General features: G+C 56.3%; 2 protein-coding genes across 5 annotated transcripts; both read right to left on the bottom strand.

The window, feature by feature from the left end:
• Positions 1–7,748: 7,748 nt before the first annotated feature.
• OVCA2 (OVCA2 serine hydrolase domain containing) lies at positions 7,749–9,275 on the bottom strand. Its single transcript, XM_006741397.3, has 2 exons — positions 8,928–9,275; positions 7,749–8,591 (listed from the first exon to the last, which is right to left on the bottom strand). Exons 1-2 carry the CDS (start codon positions 9,235–9,237, stop codon positions 8,092–8,094), a joined length of 810 nt encoding a protein of 269 aa, XP_006741460.2. The 5' UTR covers positions 9,238–9,275; the 3' UTR covers positions 7,749–8,091.
• Positions 9,276–9,281: 6 nt separating this feature from the next.
• DPH1 (diphthamide biosynthesis 1) lies at positions 9,282–18,152 on the bottom strand. Of its 4 annotated transcripts, none has more exons than XM_081806110.1 (12): positions 17,996–18,152; positions 15,860–16,012; positions 15,674–15,737; positions 13,973–14,094; positions 13,380–13,537; positions 13,130–13,251; positions 11,547–11,615; positions 10,983–11,151; positions 10,750–10,850; positions 10,158–10,236; positions 9,560–9,700; positions 9,282–9,380 (listed from the first exon to the last, which is right to left on the bottom strand). In XM_081806110.1, the coding sequence occupies exons 1-12, from the start codon at positions 18,054–18,056 to the stop codon at positions 9,300–9,302; spliced, it is 1,320 nt and encodes a 439-aa protein (XP_081662236.1). In that variant the 5' UTR covers positions 18,057–18,152; the 3' UTR covers positions 9,282–9,299. The 4 variants fall into 4 exon arrangements, with proteins under 4 accessions (XP_081662236.1, XP_006741461.1, XP_081662237.1 ...); XM_006741398.3 differs by having other exon boundaries at positions 10,983–11,139; XM_081806111.1 differs by having other exon boundaries at positions 15,860–16,046; positions 17,996–18,134.
• Between the last annotated feature and the right edge of the window lie 609 nt (positions 18,153–18,761).

Genomic DNA, 18,761 nt, shown 5'->3' with positions numbered 1-18,761 from the left:
CACACGTCGGGGGGTGGGAGTGGGTCCTCGAGAACGCCTGCAGCTTCTGATTGGCTGCGCCTTCCTCAGCCGTCGCGCGCGAGAGGCTGGGGCGCAGAGTTACCATAGTAACCGATGAGGTTCGCGCAGATCGCGTCTCTCTAAGGCCTTGGAGAGCTTAGCAACCGCGCAGGGCTGCTGGGCGGGTGGGGGCCGCGCTCGCCGCCCCTCGCGCGGTCCTCCACCCCTACGCCCCCGCCAGAGGTAGTAGCTGAGTCACTCATTGAGGGGCCGCCAGCGCGGCCACGCGCGGTCCCTGACAGACACTAAGGTCTCGGGCGCCCCCCAGAGGCTCTCTTTCCTCCGCAGACATCTTCATGGCCTCGGGGCCATCCGTTGGCTCTTGGTCCCCACCGGTCCTTCTGACTCCCACCGCGTCCTGACCCTGTCCTCACCCTGTTTCTACTCCGTGTTCTGGATCCATTTTATCCCAGTCCTCTCCTCCGTCTACCCACGGTCTCCTCACTAGGGTCGCGGTGAGCTTCCAAGAACGAAAACGGTGGGTTCCGGGGCTGCCAGCCTCTAGGGGAGATGGACCACGACATCTTGGCCGAGGGGTGGATGTGTTGTGCGCTGAAGCGGAAAAAGGTGTATGGAGTGCTGGAGAAAGGCGGGAAGGCTCCTCGGAAGAAGAGCTCTTAGAACTGGGCTTTGATGGATGAATAAGAGTTCTTCCCCCACACAGAAAAGCAGTCCTGGAGAAGAGAACCACAGGGACAAAGGCTGGAGGCAAAAGAAAAAGAGGTGGTGGGCGGGGGGAGGGGGAAGACTCCAGGAGGCTAGATTCCAAAGGTTGTGCAGGACCTCTCCGACTGCGTTTCTGCTGGAATCTTTTATCCTCTTGATGGGACCAGATCCTAGCCCCACAAGGAACCCCTCAACCCAGTTTCACTTTTGTGCAGTGTCCACTGTGCCCACTTTGTTTTTCGTCAACACTCTCCCCAAATCCCTACTCCCTGAATTAACTCACTGCTCCCATCCCTCCCCTCAGGTTGTCCTTACGTCCCTATGGAAGGGTCTCAAAGACCTGCAGCCAGCCTTGCTGCCTTCCTGTGGACTTCACTCCTCTTCAATCTTTGATCTTTCCCTCCCTCCCTAGTTTCTACCTACCCTACCTGCCTGGCACTGCTCCCCACCCCCACCCCACCCCCACACAATCCATCTCCTCTCTCTGAACACATTCACCCTCCTCCATTTAGAACTTTCCTCAATTGATGGAGCCAGGATCTTTCATTTCCCTGCTCTTGTTCAGGACACTTCTGCCCCACATGGCTTAGGGCCTTCCTGTCAATATCATACCTCCAGGAACTCTAACTCCTCCAGGAAGTGGTTTTGCCACTCCGCCCTCTGGAGATCCCTCTCTGCTAAGCTGCTGAGCCCTTGGTCTCCCTCACTCATTGTCACTCTCTCATGAGCTCTGCCAATGCCCACAAATGGGTCCTGGACGCGGTCTGCTGGGTGCAAGGCTCTGAAACTGGCACTGCCCACCCGTCCTCCTCCCCTCCATTTGCTGAGGCTTCCTCTTCTACTCACCCCCTTCTCCTACCGTCTTTCCCCCAACTCCCCCATAGAGGAACCCCTTGCTCATGTCCGGGGAGTGCAAGCCACCCTTCTCAAGTTTTCCGCGGTCTCCAGCTCCTGACTGGTACCTAGACCCCCCCATTCCTTCTAGGCCCAGACTCCTACAAAGCTTCTGCGAGCCCTGGGCTCCCCCACTCTTCTTCCCCCATGTCCTCGACGCCACAGCTCTAGATACTGCTTTAGGCCCCCTCCTCAGGTCCAGCTTCCTCTCCTGTACCTCCCACCCCAGAGTGACGACACTGCAGCGGCCATGCGGGGTGTAACGCCACCGAGGGTCATCTTGTGACGTCACAGAGCCGTCGGGTCCCGGAATTGAGGAGTGGGAGAGGGGGCTCCCGGGTGAGCACCTCAGAAGGCCAGGTGGGAAGTGGGATTCCCCCCCCCCAGGTGTCCCAGAGTGCATAAAGGTGTAACGGACCCGTCGGCCCTCCCGGCTCTGTCCTCCCGCCGGCCCCCAGCCCGCAGTTCCGGAAAGTTAACCCTTTGTAGACCCGTACAGGGGCCCCGGGCTCCCCCTCCCTGTTCCTGCTTCCGTGCGCCCTCCTCCCCCTCCCAGCTCCCCGTCGCCTTGGTCCCCCCCAACCCCCCGCCTCGCCACTATAAATAGCCCCTCTTCCCGTTTCCTAAATTCCCTGCTGACGTCGGCAGCGCGTCAGTGTGTAGGAGCCGCGGCCGCATGAATGAGCCGCCGCACGAGTACTACGCGCGCCTATAAAAGCAGCCGCGCCAGCCGGGCTGCGGGAGGCGAGCGGGAGCCGGCGCGGCGCGGCCCGACAGGTAAGTGGGACTGACCGACCGACGGGCTACAGATGGACCGATGCACGGACACGGACGGAAGGGCAATGAGGAGACCGGCAGACGGCAGGTTGGAGGGCCCCTAAGGGGTGGGATTGGGGACAGGGTGGGGGACGAGGATCCCCTCGCAGCTGGTGGAGCCGGGCCGGAGGCGTACCCAGAACCCCGTGCAGCACCTGCCCGCGCCCGGATGAAGACGCAGCCACTTCGGAGGAGCATCGAACAGAGGACGGCCCCCAGGGTCCCTGCGACATTTCCTGAGGCTCCTGCGCCATACTCCCAAGAAAGTGGGGCGAAGGTGCTGACGCCCCAGAAGACGCGCCCCCTCCTCCCCCTCCCCGCAGCGCAGTGACTCAGCCTCGCTGTCCCCGGCCGGCTGAGCGGGGCCGCCGGCGAAGGACAGACGCCCACCTGCCCGCCGACCTAGCCGTGGCTCTCTCGGGACCCCCACCCTGCATCCAGTCGGGCGCCCCCTCCCCGTCCCATCCCGTCGGGCCGGTCCCTTTGCGCCCCCGACTTCCCGCCTCTGCGCGAGGAGCTGTCCTCTCAGGACCAGGCGGGGGCGGGGCCTCGGCCGGACTGCCCCGCCCCCCAACTGAGCGCCCCCCCACCGCCGCCGGAAGTGCCTCTCCGCAGGGACATATTTGACGTCACAGGGCTTTGACGTCAAGGGCCGCGTGCCTGTCCGCGAGCGCTGGGGCCGAGAAAGGCGGGAGACGCGGGGGAGGAAGAGCAGCAGCGCCCCCAGCTGCGGGCGACGGAGGCACCACCGCCCGCCCGGGCAGCGCGCCGGCACCTTGGCTCTAGACTGCTTACTGCCCGGGCCGCCCTCAGTAACAGTCTCCAGTCACGGCCACCGACGCCTGGCCCCGCCCCAGGACCGCGGACCCGGCCACCTGCCGCGCCCCCGGCCCCTTTGTCCCCCCAGGGTCCCTCAGCCCCGCGCGCGCTGTCCGCGCCGCCGCTGTCCGCGGTGCTGATCCAGCGCAGGCTCTGCCATCCGCCCGTCCGGTCCATGGTCACCAGAGGCTGCTAGCGGCGGCCGGCTCACACGCACATCGCACGGCCCCCGAGCCCGGTCCCCATCGCGCGCGCTACCCCCGCTACCCCCCTCCCCAGCTCGCAGTCCTGACGTCTGCCTGACTGGAGCTGCCACGGTGCCGTCAGCAGCGCGCGCCCCGCCCCCGCGTCTCCAGGGCAACCGTGGCTTTCGATTGTTACTGTGGGAACCGGAGGTAACAGTCTACAGCCATGGTCGCCCCGCAGCACGCCCACGCGCCGCGCCCGCCGCGCTCTGCCAGTCCCGGATGGGGGAGACCAGGAGCAGGAGGAAGCGGGGGCGGCGAGTCAAGATCGGACGAATCTATGGGGGCGGAGGGAGGTGCGGTGCTGGGCGGGGCGGGCTACTCTCGGGTCTGCTGCGTGTCTACCAAGGCAGGGAAAGAAGCACGGTGGGCAGTATGTCTGACCGCCCGCTTCAATGACCATCCTGTTCTCTTAGCCGAGGTTGCAGCCAAGGAATGGCGAGAGAAGGGGTAGTTCTGGGATTTGTGTTCTTTTTAGCTCCTCCGTGCGAGGAGGCTGCTGGGACCTGAAGGTTTCCTGGAGACTGAAGCGAGTAGACGAAGCCAAGTTTTCCTAAATATGCCACAACCGCATTCTTCCAGGAACCCCTCTGCTGAGTAGGCAGAAAGCGAGACTAATCCTTGAACCCATTTCCTGATGGAGTTACAGCCTTCCCTCACTCTTTCATCCTCTGATTCATGTAGGATGATAAGAAGGGTCCCCAACCCTCAGGAAGCCAGTGTGCTTGTAAAGTTAACCCAGTCAGTAAAGCATTGTCTGAAAGCAGCCTCACCTCAATCGGTGCTGGCTTCTAATTTGAGACAGTGTCTCAAATTAGCTCTAATGTGGCAGAGTGAATATCAGAGGGGTTGAAGTCCTATTTGTCCAGTGAAGCGTGAGCCACGAACTCTTCAAAAACACGCTTATGTCACCTGCCACCGCCAACATCACCCACTGCAGGGGCTGACTGATGCATATTGGGTGCAGGACTTCCCTAGGGACAGTGCTGGGAATGGTTAATGCAACCCAGTCCTGCCACTCATTAATCCAATTTTTTGTTACCTCTCCATAACCCCTCCTTCACTAAACTAGTTTTAAGGCAATTGGTGCTGGTTTTACAGCTAATCAATTCCCACATGCTTCCTTCCTCCCACTCAAGGACTCCGAGGTCTTAGATTAAATGTACTTGATTCTGGAATCCAGTAGACATCCGTGGGCAGACTGTAGTGTGTGCAGATGGGCCTAGTGCACTGGGAAGCAGGAGGTCCAACCTGGCCTCATCACCAACTGGTTATTATTTAAGGGGCTGGGTTTCTGAGTCTTGTGTAACATGGGATAATAATCATTCCTCTTTGGCAGATTTGTTGTAAGGATCAAATAGTAAAATGAGTAAAAACCTTTGAAAACTGCAGAAACCTATTTCAATCTTAAGTATTCTACTAGGCTGTTAATGTCTTTGTGAGGGACCCCAGCTCTGGGCACTTAGGCAGAATGAACAGGGGAAAGGGGGCACATCTTTCTGAGCAGGGGCTGTTGAGGGGCTTCTTTGCTCAGGGACTCGCTCTCAAGAGCTTTAGGTATCTAAGGTGGAGAGGTAGAAAAGAGAAATGGGAGGGATATTCTGAAGGGACCAAGTTGTTTGCAGTTTGAACCCATCTGGAGAAGATGGTCAGAGGGGGAAAGAAACAGAAAACTGACTGTAGAGAATTTTTTAGTATCTTAGAACTCATTAAGTGCACCCCATCCTATTTTATGGATTAGGAAGTTGAGACCCAGACAGGACATAGAGCCCAACAGTAGTGGGTGGTGGGTGGCCTCTGCTGACCTCCGAGGTGCAGGAGAGAAAACCATGACTAGTAAAGGATAGGAATATGAGTTCTGGATCAGAATCCAGCTTTGGGTAAGTTACTGAACTTCTCTGTGCCTGTTTCCTCAGTTGTAATATTAAGTTAATAGTACCTACCTCAGGAAATTGTGAGATTAAACTGGGCAACTCTAAAGGTTCTGCTTATCACAGTATCTGGTGTGGTTAGCACACCATGAATGGTGTGCTATCCTCTGGACCTCATGTCCCTTAGGTATAAATTGAAAACATTAGATGAATGGTTCTTAATTGGAGAGCTTTCTCCCCCTCCCTAGTGGAATGCATGAGAAACCCATGTTCGTTTTTTTCAAATAGCATGTATTTACCAGAGACTTGTATTCTACCCTCTAAGGCAATGTTTTTCAAATATCATGTTGCATGGGAATGTCCAGGGAGTTTGCCAAAATGCAGATTCCTGGGTCCAGCAATTGGCTCGGTATGTCAGGAGTTGGCCCCAGGAATCTAAGTTTTTTTTTTTTTTTTTAAAGATTTTATTTATTTATTTGAGAGAGAGAGAATGAGAGACAGAGAGCATGAGAGGGAGGAAGGTCAGAGGGAGAAGCAGACTCCCTGCCGAGCAGGGAGCCCAATGCGGGACTCGATCCCGGGACTCCAGGATCATGACCTGAGCCGAAGGCAGTCGCTTAACCAACTGTGCCACCCAGGCGCCCCAGGAATCTAAGTTTTTTTTTTTTTTTTTATGTTAACTGCTTAATTTATTTGGTCTGCTCAATGGCCCACCAGGGCCAGGAATCTAAGTTTTAACACAATTCTGACGCAAGTGGTCCACAGAGTGTGTGTGGGGGGTTGGGGGGCAATGACCCTTAAGATTCTCTGTTGTTCCTGGAGGATGTGACGGGAGAGGACATCTCACTTGGTTGGGAACCAGTGGACCACATGATCTCTTTCCTTCTAGCTTGGACATTTTCTGATTCTTGAAGCAGGAGGTGGGGGAGGGAGGAGAATTCTCACCCTGAGCACTGAGCACTTCTGCTCCACCCAGTAATGTTCTGCTCTATCCTTATCCTTCTAACTTTAAGCCCTGGGTTAAAATCCATTCCCCATCATATCTTGTTCTCTCTCTTTTAATCCTCACAGTAATTCCACATAGCAAGGGCTGTGGTAGCAACTGTCACCATCTTCACCTCTTGGGACCTTGCTAAAGGGGGCAGCCTAGGATGGCCGTGAGGGCGCGTGAGCTCCCAACTGCAGATCCACTGCATTCCATTCTGAACTGCTCATTTCCAGAGAAGCCAGGAATCTTTGTGTGTGTGAAATTCCTAAGATTTTAAATACTGTTAAGTCCAATATTTTCTAAAATTCTATGGGCCAAATCCAACAGGTCTGTTGGAGTAATTCAGCCCATTTCTGAGTCCCCTCCTTTGGCCGAGGAAAGGGTCCCTTTAAAACGCCTAGGGCAAGCAGAGGCAGACTGTAGCCAGGGGGCTACCCTCCCACCCCCACGGTCTGCTGTAAAGGTCCTAAATCCAGTAAACTGGGTCTGTTGGGGGTAGGGGTGTAACTCCAACTTTTTTTTTTTTTCCTTAGATAATTACTATCTGCAGTGAAGAATTCAGGATTTGGGGTACTTTAAGGGATATTAGTCTGTCTCCGGATGGGTTGGAGTATTTGTGCTATATCCCCTAACCCAATTCTTACTCAATTCCTAACTTCCCCGGGGGCAACCATGTTTGAGGGCTACATCAGGGCCTCCTGTGATCTTCCAGAAAAGGAACAAGGTGGTGATCCTGCAGAGGCAGGGCTGAAATCAGAGACTAGGGTGGGCCACAGGTGGGGGAACTGGAAGTAGGGCAAATAGCTAAAGTGGGCAGTCTATAGAGTGCCTAGGAACAAATGCACTCTAAAACTGGAGGGGCTACTTAAGCCTTGGCTGGATCACTACAGAGTAGCATCAACCCCAGAAACTCTGTAGGTGAGGGCAGGTTTGTAAAAGGGTTTCTTCCGTGTGGTCTTGGGCCTCTACCCAAGGTCTACTACCATCCCACCCTTCAAGCTCATAGTTCAGAGCTAAAGCAATTCTGGAGGAGAAAGCAGAGAACCCAAGAAGCCAGAGTTCGACAGAAGGCCAGCACACAACCCTCAGGGATCAAGATGGAGGAAGCCTAACTCCGTGGAGCCCAGGCAGCACCTTGCCAGGTGATCTCTTCCCAAAACTTCTCAGATGTAAATTCTTCCAACTCCGCCACCAAGGCCTCCTTTCCTTCAGCTTGGGACTTGAGACACTTCTACCAAATGTGTGCACACATGAGCTTATCCTGGGGGCTCATAACTGGAAACACGTCCCTCTTTGGAGCGGCCCTAGAGGCTGGGTGGGTGGCCAGGAATCCAGACTTCTGATACAAAATGGGTTTTTCTGTGTGTATGAGAAAAAAGATGCTCAAAATCGCCATCACCACTTTATTATGTGGCAGTCACACAGCACCAGCCCCTGCTTTTCCCATGTCACCCTCCACTCATCCAGGGGTCCACCAGCCTTTTTCATGCTGGAGTATCAGATGCCAAGGTCCACTAAGGCCTCCTGATCCCTTTTTTCTTAAGTGTAGAGCTAGGCTTACAATAACTTGAGTCTTAGAACTGATACTTGTCTCTTAATTGGTGATGGTGAGGACCACTAACAGCAGTTGAGCTCCCAGGGGAGGTGGGATAAGGGGGAGGACTGGTTACAGAGACTGTCCCGAAGTCATGTGGGGGTGGGGGATGTAGGGGCAGAGCCATTTGTTGATCTTTCACTCTGCAAACTGGTCCAAGAACTTGAGGTAGGCCTGGCGCTGGGCCGCAGCTGCTGGAATGAAGTGGCCACCAGAGTGCGTGAGGGTGATGGCCCCAGTGAATCGGCTAGCCAGTTGCATACTTTCCTGAGAGGGGATGACGCAGTCAGTGTCCCCGAAAACATGGAGTGAAGGCAGTAACAAGGGGCCCTGCACGATGGGTTCCTTGAGTCCAAGGCCCCGAGGACAGAAACCAGATACCAGGATGATAAACCTTGGCAAGGGGAAGCGGGGATCGCCGGCTTGGCCAAGGGCACACACAAGGGCTGCTAGCGCAGCCCCCTGGCTGAAACCAAGGAGCCCATCGAAAGGCCCCAGTGTTTTCAGTGCCTGTGCCACGGTTCCCAAGGCTTCCTCCAGACCTCTGCACACTGTGGGCTGGCTCAGGGCGTTGAAAACGTCTGCCTCCTGTTCTGAAAACCACCAGCCTCGGGGCTGCTCCTCCTGAAGGCAGGGTTCTACAGCGATATGGGGGAAAGGCTGCGGTTAGGGCAAGCGGGTATCTAGGCGATGAGAAATGAAAAAGGGAGGGGACGGAGGGCTTGGGAATGACAACGAGCAAACAAAGAGGCGGTCGAAGAAGAGAAGAAAAGCTGGGGGAAATGAAGTGGAGAGCAGAGTGTCATGGCAAGACGGGGAAGACTGATCAAGGTGGAAGCCTGGGACGCTGGGATGGAAGAAAGGAAGAGTAAGGGCAGGGGGAAGGAATGAGGTGAGGACACAGCGTGGGGGTATGCTGAAACGAGGCCAGATCAAAGACTCAGAGGGCATTTCCCGGGCAGCGCCCGTCTCACCGGAGTCCGGCCCGGCGCCCTCGGGGCCCGCGGCATCCGCGACCAGGTGCGGGCCGCTGAGGCACACGAGCTCGGCGCGGCCCCGCAGCGCCTTCCTCAGCGCTCCCGTCTTCTCGCGGAAGCCCCGCTCGCTCTGCCGGAAGCCGGCCAGGGCTAACACCCGCAGGGGTTGCTGCGCCGCCATCTTGCGGGGCAACGCGCCAGGGACCGGAAGCAGCCTTTCCCCGAGCGGAAATCGAATATTCGAGGGGCGGAACCAAATGCCGGCACCACCCCGAAGGCGGGCCTCAGAGCGAGCGGGTGTTCCCATAACAACGGGGAGGGGTCAGGCGCGGCCGGAGCAGGGGCGGATACCTGAGACCGAGGAGCGTCTCACCGAGCGGGCGGTGCTCCCTTGTCGTCTCTGCAGCTGCAACCGTCGCAAGCCGCGGCTGGAGAGGGGTGCGTGGCCTCCTGCATCGGAGGTCGCAGACTTTGCTCAGGGTCTCCATCCTGCGACGTCCACCACCCTGCTCCCGTGCATTTCCCGGAGCGGCCGCACAGCGGCGGCCTCGGCTCGCGTCGCTAGGGAGGCGGCCAGGGCCAGGCCCCGGCTTTGGTCCCTCTCCTCCCAGCTGGCGGTGCCTGCCTACCTTCTCCAGCGCTGGCGGGCTCAGGGCCTGGGGGGGCCGGTTCCGTCCGTGGTTCGCTGTCCACGGCCCCAAGGAGCTGCCGGCGTAGAAGTCCATAGGGTAGGGCTGCTGCCAGGAAATGTCCCTCAGGGCCACCACTGCCTAGGGGAGGACAACAGGACAACATTTGCCAACTTTTTTTTTTTTTTTTTAAAGATTTTATTTATTTGACAGAGAGAGAGAAGAGCAAGGGGAGAGGGAGAAACAGGCTCTCCGCAGAGCAGGGAGCCCCATGCGGGACTCAATCCCAGGACCCTGAGATCATGACTTGAGCCGAAGGCAGACGCTTAATCGACTGAGCCACCCAGGCGCCCCTTTGCCAACTCTTTCTGCGCAGGATTAATTAATTCAGTCTTCATGATGGCCTATAGAGGTCCTATTATCCCCATACCACAGAAAGGAAATGCGAGGCTCAGACAGGTCAAGGGACTTGCCCAAGGCCACACAGCTAGGAAATGAGTCAGCTGTAACTAAGTTGCTGCCCACCCCACTGCAGATCCCTCCCTTGACAGAACCAGGTGCAAAGCCCACTCTCAGGTATTTCAAAACTTAGTGTTACCTCATAGGGTGTCAGCAGTGGCTTGGGGAAGGCTGTGCCCCAGTCAATGGAAAGGCGCGGACATGCTACCTGCACCCACCTGGGAAGGGAAGTCACGTGAGACCCAAGGGGTGGGGGGTGGGGAGGGTCCCTCCCCTTCTGGGCAGCATGCTGAAAAACATGACTGTGTCCCCAACACACCCGATGAAAAGACAGTCACCCACTACTGTTCAGAGTAACACTATAGCGCTGTTTGTTTTCTCCAGGAGAGCTCTCTGTGAGCTGAGGGCAGGGCCTGGGCAGCTCATCTGTGATCGTATCCTCAGAATCAAATTCACTTTAGTTCGGGTACACTGCAGGTGCCAACCACCCCACAAACTCATCTCACACCGAATGACTGTGATGTTGCAGTTACCTGTGAGCCCCCAAACCGAAATGGGTGTGACCCATAGCTAAGGGTAGCCCCTGCTAAGCCCCTGAGTGCTCTGTAAACATTAAAATTTCACGGAAGCAATTCCCACTGACTCCAGCCTTCAATATGTGCTGGGCAGGACTCAGATCTAAGCTTCCTTAGCCAGAGTCACAGCTAGAGAGGTAAGGTGAGAAAACTTACACATCCACTTCAGGAAGTAGGCTAAGCTTGCTGGGGAAGATCTCAGAAAGCAGCAGCCTCATGAAGGGAAGTCCCAAGGCTTGGAGTCGAGATTCCAGGTGCTGTTGGAAGAGGGAGGCCAAGCTCAGGTCACCACGATTGAGCAGCCAAGTCTAAATCCCTTAGTCTACCGATTTTCCTAGCTGGGTTTCTAGTCAGTCCCCTCCTCCAGAGGCCATCCCAAGCCCTCTGACCTCCAGAATTTTGGGGCTGCCCTGGCGGCCCAAAGTGCCCAGGATAAGGCCCCAGGATTTAGCTGAGCGGGCCGTGGCTATGGCTTCCTGGCGGCTGGTCTGCATGCGCTGATGGTCATAGTGCTCTCTGGATAGGACTTTGCTGTATGGGTCGTATCTGGAAAAGAAGCTATCAGGGTTATGGCGACAGCCATCCACAGCACCTGTTGTACACACGGCTCCCTGACCCAGCCCCTTGGTCTCCTAAATCTTTAGGTTCCATGCAGGTAATTAGGAATAGAGGCGAGAACAGAGATCGTCGCTGGAAAGCTCAGTCCCACAGCTGGAGCAGGGAAAAGTAGGAGGGGGGGTTTAGGATCTCAGTGTGACTCCCAGGGGATGGGTGGGTACTGTGCAGCTCCAGCCCTGGGTCTGACACCTGGATTCAGGACCCAGTTACCTCAGATCCTTAGAGCTGTTGGCTGTCAAGGGGCCCGGGAATGAGGAAATTTCAACCAACTGAGGGCTTCAGTGGGAGGGAAATCCCACCCCCTCCCTGGCTGGTCAGCCCAGCTCAGCCCATACCGGTAAGCGGGGACACTAGGGTTGGCAATCATGACAGACTCCAGGTGGAAACGGCCGTCTCCGAGATATCTGCGGCAGGGAGAGAGGGGATGATAAGTATGGGGTGGAGTGAGGCAGCAGAAAAGGCAGGCACTGGCCTGGAGGTCCAGAGTTCCTGGCTGAGTGTGCTGCTGTGCGTGTATGCGAACTGGCCTAAGTCATCATTCGGCCTCCCGAAGCCTTGGTTTTCTCACATGCAAAACAAGGAGTTTGAACTGGATGAGCAATAAGGCCCTTCTAGTTATGTAATGCAGATCTAAGAACTGTTCCGTCCCCCAGCCTTCTGGGGGCAGGTAAAACGGCAGCCAAGGCCATGGGAAGGCCGCGCAGGGCTCTAGAGATCCTAGCTTGGAGGTGGCGGGACAGGTTCTCCTTCGCCTAGCTCAACATAGACATGGCAAGTAGGGTTCAAGGTGTCATCAATGTTGTAAATGAAGTTTCGGGGTATACACTGGCTCTCTGCACCCAAACTGGTTCTCAGGTCCTGCTACTGAGTTGTAGCAACTACTGTTTACTGGGTTTGCATCTTCTGTGCACCAAGGCCGGGACTAAGCACTTGCCATGCAGGAGTTCACTCAGTCCTATCAAACAGTCCTCCAAGCTACCTATAGTATCCCCATTTTACAATAGATACAACTGCTGCTCAGGGATGTTAAGAAACTTGCCCAAAGGCACACAGCTATTAAGCAGTAAATCTGGGACTTGACTCTAGGCTTAACCACCAGGCTCTATCAAGCCTGTCCCTAAAAGTAGCTGCCCAAGCCATGGAGAAGGCAGAGCATAGAGGACAATCTGCCATGGCAGCTCCTACTTTCCTGGAGACCACACTGATTTTTGTGATAAACGGCCAACACTCAGGGTGTCTCTCCCTCCAACACACACCTTGAAGCCCCCAAGGGTAGGCACCTATGGGTTCAGAATTATGTGGGCGCAGGAACAGGGGGAACACCCTTTGGGGAGCAGGGCTGCCAGGTCTGGGCTGGGGAAGGCCCTGATGTGGGCCTGTCTAGGGGCAGGGCTGAGTCAGGGGAGTGTCCCTCCCTCTTTCCCTGCCATCAGCTAGGAATGGGGCTCCCTTCCCTAGTCCCCGCGGGGGGAGCTGCCGGCTCTGAGGCTGGCTGCATTCACACAACATTAAGCATTTCCATTACCGAAAATAATTAGGCAGCAGGAGACACGCTGCTCCTGCTTGTTAGCTGTCCGGATGCTAAATTAATGGGGCTGCAGCCTGGGCGTGCCCAGCCATCTTCTCCAATTATATTCCCACCATTTCTAGCCCACCCTCATCCCTCCCCCCGCCCCGCCCCGATGAAGCCCTCTGATTCCCGCCCCACCCTGGGCATAGCCTCCTACATGGTGGACAGAGCACCTGAGAGGGAGACAGGAAACCTGAAACCCTATTTGGTCCCCATTTTGCAGGGTGGCCTTGAGCAAACAGTTAAAGAGCTTGAGACTCAGCTTCTTTTCCTAGACAACGAACCTCCGGCTCCCTTCTAGGGTACATTTCTTATGCCTCTACAACTGGCCCCCCATTTTTCACTTACACAACAGCCTTCACCTCTTTGGGCAGATGGGGAGCCGTGCAGCCCAGAATCTCCCCAGGGGACAGGGGCTTGCACTGTGGGACACTCACATGGTACTCAGCTTTCAGCTCCTTCGCAGCTGCCTGTAGGGATGATGAGGGAAGGGAAGCCAGTGGGTGAGGAGGGAGAGCCAGGGCCAGAGGACCAGCCTGGAGCACCTAACGTGGGCCCCAGGAACAGCCTGGAGGCTGGCTGTTATCTGTCCACTTACCTGCAAGGTTGACACAAACTGAATGGTGCTGACCAGGGCAAGGGAAGTGGCAGGGGGAAAGGTGAGGCGGATAGAATCCAGGAGGTGGCTAGTATCTATTCGGATGTCCACAAAGACGTACAGTACCCGGAAGTCTTGGGCCGAGGTGTCCATGGGAACTGGGAGGAGGCAAGAAGTCAGGAGACTGTTTTGGAAGGCAAGAGGGGCAGGGGGCCTACCTGGGCCAGGGTCTCTGAGCAGCCAGGACCAGTGGCTTCAGCCTAGGGATACAAGGAGTGGGTAGGCGGCGGGGGGGAGGGGGGTGGCAGTCATAGGTCCCTCAGAAGCTCCTTTTCGGTCACTCGGCCGGGGGGCCCAGCCTGCTCTACCACCAACAGCCTTTCGAACACCCACATCTGGGACAGCAACACTGTTTCCAAGGCAACCAAATCCAAAAGAAAGATGTACCTGCAGAGCAGGAGGGCCAAGGCCATCCCAGACACTGGGAGGGACCTCCTGCCTGCAAGCAGGACAAGAAGGCACCGACGGGGGGCCGGGGGATTAGCACGCCGCCCTGCCTCTCCGCCCCCCGCCAGGACCCCGGCTCGCCATACCCAGGCAGCTGTGGCCATAGTGCACCAGGAAGTCAGCGCCCAGGGCCCTCGCAGTAAAGTCATCCACACAGCAAGCCCCATACGTCACATCGCCCATCACCATCACTTCAGCCTCTGTGAACCTGTGGGGGCGGGGGAGCAGGGGGAACAATGAGGCAGTGACACAAGGGTGAGGTGGGAGAGAGACCTACCCCCGTGGGGTATTTCGGGGCCCAGCTGCCACATCCCCCGGTCCTGGCGGCACCTCCTGGGACCGTCGCTGTATGCCGATGGTCTCTGTAGCGCCCCGGTTCCTCTGTCCAAGCTTAGACTGCAAGGAGGACCCCCACCCCTCAGCCTGGCATACACAGGGTCAAAAACAGACCTCTGACGCCCTGACTCAGCCCACCCAGAGCAATGAGCACGTACACACACGCAGATGCACCCACTCCCATGCCTCGACACTGCGGTGTGCGTGGGGACACATGGGTGGATACACACGGCCTCCCTGTCACCCAGACCCCCTGCTACCTCCCCACCCTCAGTTAGGGCCCTCTGTGCCCAGGATGGGGGGACCCATGAACAGCTCCCCCACAGCACATGGCACCACCCACATACCTCGTGCGTCAGGAAGAGTGGGCTCTGGCCAACACATTGCCATAGGATCTGCTGCCAGGCCTGAATCACTGGGGGACAGGGGTGGGTGGGGAAGACCCCGCACTCCCCAAATTCACCACGGGAATGGAGCTGGAGGACCAGGTCTTCCTTGAGAGACCTGCCCCTGGGGCATGGGGCCTGGCTTGCTGACTGGGGTCTCCCCATTTCTCTCCTGGGGGCGTGGTGGGGAAAGCTGAGTTGCTGTCAGTCAGCAGCCCCCCTCCTCTCCCTTCCCCAAACCAGTCTGTGCACAGAAGCAGATTATTCAACTCCTTAAAATGCAGCCCAGGCGTCTGAGTCAGCCAGAGCACTTAATTTTTTATAGATTAAAATGTATGCAAATTGGCCTGAGCCCCAGAGAGCATCCCCAAGGGGCAAGAGGGTGGGAGCTGGGAAGTGAGTCTGTGGCAGTGGATGAGAAGAGGAGTGGGGGGGGGGGGCAGCAGCAGGGAAGTGGGAGGTTCCTATCACGAGATGACCTCCCCTTTCCCCCCATTCCCCCTCCCTGTTCCTGTGCTGGTTCCAGATGGCTGAGCACTCCCCACTCCCACCCCCCAGGATGGCTCATTGTAATGAAGAAACTTAGAGAGGGGAGAGGAACTGAATACCATCTCCTAGACACTTCTCCCCCACCAAGCCCCTCCTTGCCCTACTCCCTCAAATGTTCCAGAGAAAAAGGTTCCCCTTGGCTAGACCGGATGCTGACAACTCAGCTCATTCCAGGTCAGCCCTGAGGATTCTTAAGTTCCTCCTCAGGCCCCACCACCTGCACCTGCTCTAGGCCCAGCTTTGAAGATACTGGAACCAACTCATTCCCTACCACCCCCGACCCCCCACCTTAATATTTTAGGGAAAGAGAGATTTATATGGACAAGCCAAGCCGGACAGGCTGGGATCTCAGCAGGCTGGGAGTTTAGTTTTGGCTTTTTCCCTTTGTGCGTGTATGGTTGTGTGAAGGGACAGGGTAAGGCCAAGGTCCAGAAGGAAAAAATGTCAACAGGCAGAGCTACAAGGGGCATGGGGAAGGCCTTGGCTTAGCTTCTTCTCCAGAGCCCCAAGCCTCACCTTTCCAAGATATCCACAATTGTGCAGGCAAAGAGGAGAAGGCCCTCAGGCATTTGCAAGGCCACTGAAAGACAGAGCAGAGACATGAGAGCAGAGGGCTGGGAGAATGCTGGAATGGGGATACTGCCCCTGACTGACCCAGGCAACCTCTCCAACCCTACCCCATCTCAAAGCTTGGGGGCTCACCCTTCTTGGCCCGGGCCTGCTGAATCCTCCAGATGGTCTTGGGAATTTCAAAGTTATAGTTGGAAGGCAGGACTTGAATGGCTGCCTGCAGCTGGGGGTTGTTCAGGATCTCAGAGGGGATCTGATTGGCCAGGCGGCCCCTAGGGGCTCGACCTAGGACAATGCAAGGCCTGAGTTGGCACCTGGCCTAAAACAGAACCAGACCCAGTTAAGCTGTTAACACCACCCAAGTTTCAGGCCCAGATCCCAGATGCCAAGGGGGTTGGCCCAGCCTTCTTCCTCACTGAGTTCATTCTGAAGCTGGAAAGACAACCCATTAAGCCAGGAAGAGATCTGCATAATTAGGTTCCATGTTGTGAGATTACTGGGAATCAAAGATTTGAGTCCATGAGTGGGGTATAGTTCACCCCTTACCTTTGGAAGAACAGAGGTGATACCAGCAGACTGAACTGAGGGGCAAACGGGAAAAAGTCCAAACAACTGCTCCTTGATAAAGAACAACTCTGAGGAAAACCCAAAAACCTAGCAGTCTAGGAAAATGTTCCCCCCGTCCCTGAAAACACCTTGAAGTTCTGAGGTCCTAGATATGAGATCTATAAGCAAACTGTTATAAGTACTAAAGACTTTTACCCTCTTTACTCAAGTTCCACTGACTCTATCTACACTGATGAATCCCTACACTCTTCCCTCTCCTCATTTTTTTTTTTTTAAGATTTTATTTATTTATTTGACAGAGAGAGACACAGTGAGAGAGGGAACACAAGCAGGGGGAATGAGAGAGGGAGAAGCAGGCTTCCCGTGGAGCAGGGAGCCCGATGCGGGTCTCGATCCCAGGACCTGGGATCATGACCTGAGCCGAAGGCAGACGCTTAACGGCTGAGCCACCCAGGCGCCCCCCCTCTCCTCATTTTTAAAAGGGAAATAAACACCAAACATTTAACTGATTTAACAGGTTCCTTAGTCCCATTGTTCCACCCCAGGAAAAATGAAAGAACACACTCAAGTTAGGACTGTGGGCAAACAGGTAAGGAAAGAGAAATGACCTCGCCCTTTAGTGGCTAGTAGTCTGGCGGTGGCAAATGCAGGTATACAAATTACAACCTGATTAAAGGAGAAAACACTGTAGCCCATTAGCAAAACTGCAGTCCTTAATTTGCACCCTATTCCCCACAGTTCAGTTTAGCTCAACCCCTATTATCTCTTTAGGAACAAGATAGTTTGGGAATGTGATAAGGAAACAAGAAATTAATGTATTGAACAAATATTTATTGAACCTGTACTTTGTTTCAGAACTTCCGCTAGGGCCCTTAACTACTATGGGAGGGATCCTCCCAGATTTGACCCTTCACCCTCTGCCTGTGGGTGGATGATGGTAGTGATGATGGTGCAGTGGAGAATGAGCATTGGCAGGCTGGGATCCTGAGACCATATTTGAACGTTACCACTGCCATCGTTTTTGTTCAGTTGTTTCAAAGGCCTTGGAACAACCAGCCCAGAACCCTGGGCCCCTCACAGAAGCTCCTCTGACCGGGCAAGTCCCTTGTGGTCGTTGGGGTGTGGGAGCTGCTGGTCTTAGCTCAATTTGTCCCCAGGACTAGTTAGGCGCCTCCTCCTTTATCACGTGTCTGTGATCTTCTGTTTACATCAGTATTCTCCGGTACACGGAGACCCCCTGAGGGCAAGGCTGTCGTGCAGTCCCCTGCATCCAGCAAGGGCCTGGCAGTTAGTGAGCGCTCAGTAAGTGCCTGGTGAATGAAGCCATGTGCCTCTTTCCTGAAGGCATTCCCTGTGGGCCCACTTGTGGAATGACCGCTGCAACGCGCCCGGCTCTTTCCTTCCCCATCGGGTCCGCCTTATGCGTGAGTCTTCCTCTGCCAGCCAAGGCAGGGCGGGCAGCGTTTCCGGCTTGAGGACTACAAGCTCCTAGGAAGCGCTGCTCCCGATCGCGCCCTAAGGCTGCAAAAGGAAGACCGGTCCCTCTGTGCTCCAGCGAAAGCCGCCGGGGCAAGCGACAGCGGGGCCTTCCGGGTCTGGCGGAGAAAGGCCGCCGCCATTAGCGGGGGATGATTCTGTCCCTGACTTGGGGGCCCTAACTCGCGATGCGAGGTCCGGAGGCCGCAGCGTAGTAGCACCCACCTCTACCAGTGCCGTTTCGGCTGCCCGGCCCCGCCGCCACGGACTCCGCTAGCGCCGCCATCACTGACCTGTCCACGTGGAGACCAAAAAGGCAGCGCTAGAAGAGCGCCGAGAGCTCAGGCATTGCGATCGACCGCCGGTCGCTAGCGAGGGGCGGGGATTTGCTGGGCGGGGACCAGGAAGGAGACGATCGGGGCGGGGCTACCGCGGGTTCCCCCCTCAGCCCGGAAGGGCTGGGCTCTCCCCCGCCCTTAGCAGTCTAGCACTGCGCTCTCCCGACCCCCCAGTCTTCTCCTCCGCTCCCGGTTTGCCAGACGGGGCACTCCCGGACCAGTGCTCCCCTATTTGCCGACTCCTTGCCGGAATTCTGTGGGCCAAGTCTTGTGAATGGGACACGCCCCGGTATCCCTTTTGCTCCTCTCCCAGTCTCACCTGGTAAGCAGTGGAGGCCGTGTAGGTAGGGCCACAATCCGTACCTCAGAGGACCCCACTGCCCAAACAAGACAGAACTCAGCTCCCATCAGCCCAGCTCCAAGCTGAGTCCTGGGGTTGATTTCTGGAGCGCCAGAGTGCCCTTACCTTTAGAACCAACAGTGCGGATGCGGAAGGCTCCCGTGTGAAAAACTGCTACCAAGGGAAGGCTCCAAGCCTGAGGATGCTTTCCCGGGGCAGGGCGTGGGGGCGGGGGGCGCAGTCCAAGGAATTCAATCGCCTAAACCAATCCACCGTTTTCCCTGCCTCGGCTGCCCCTCAGGCCTAGATAGCC

Source organism: Leptonychotes weddellii, chromosome 15 (genome assembly GCF_054177405.1).
Source record: "Leptonychotes weddellii isolate Sample4059 chromosome 15, ASM5417740v2, whole genome shotgun sequence".
In the NCBI taxonomy this organism is placed as follows: domain Eukaryota; kingdom Metazoa; phylum Chordata; class Mammalia; order Carnivora; family Phocidae; genus Leptonychotes; species Leptonychotes weddellii.
The sequence above is the reverse complement of the archived record's forward strand: the minus strand, read 5'-3'. Positions and strand labels throughout refer to the sequence as shown.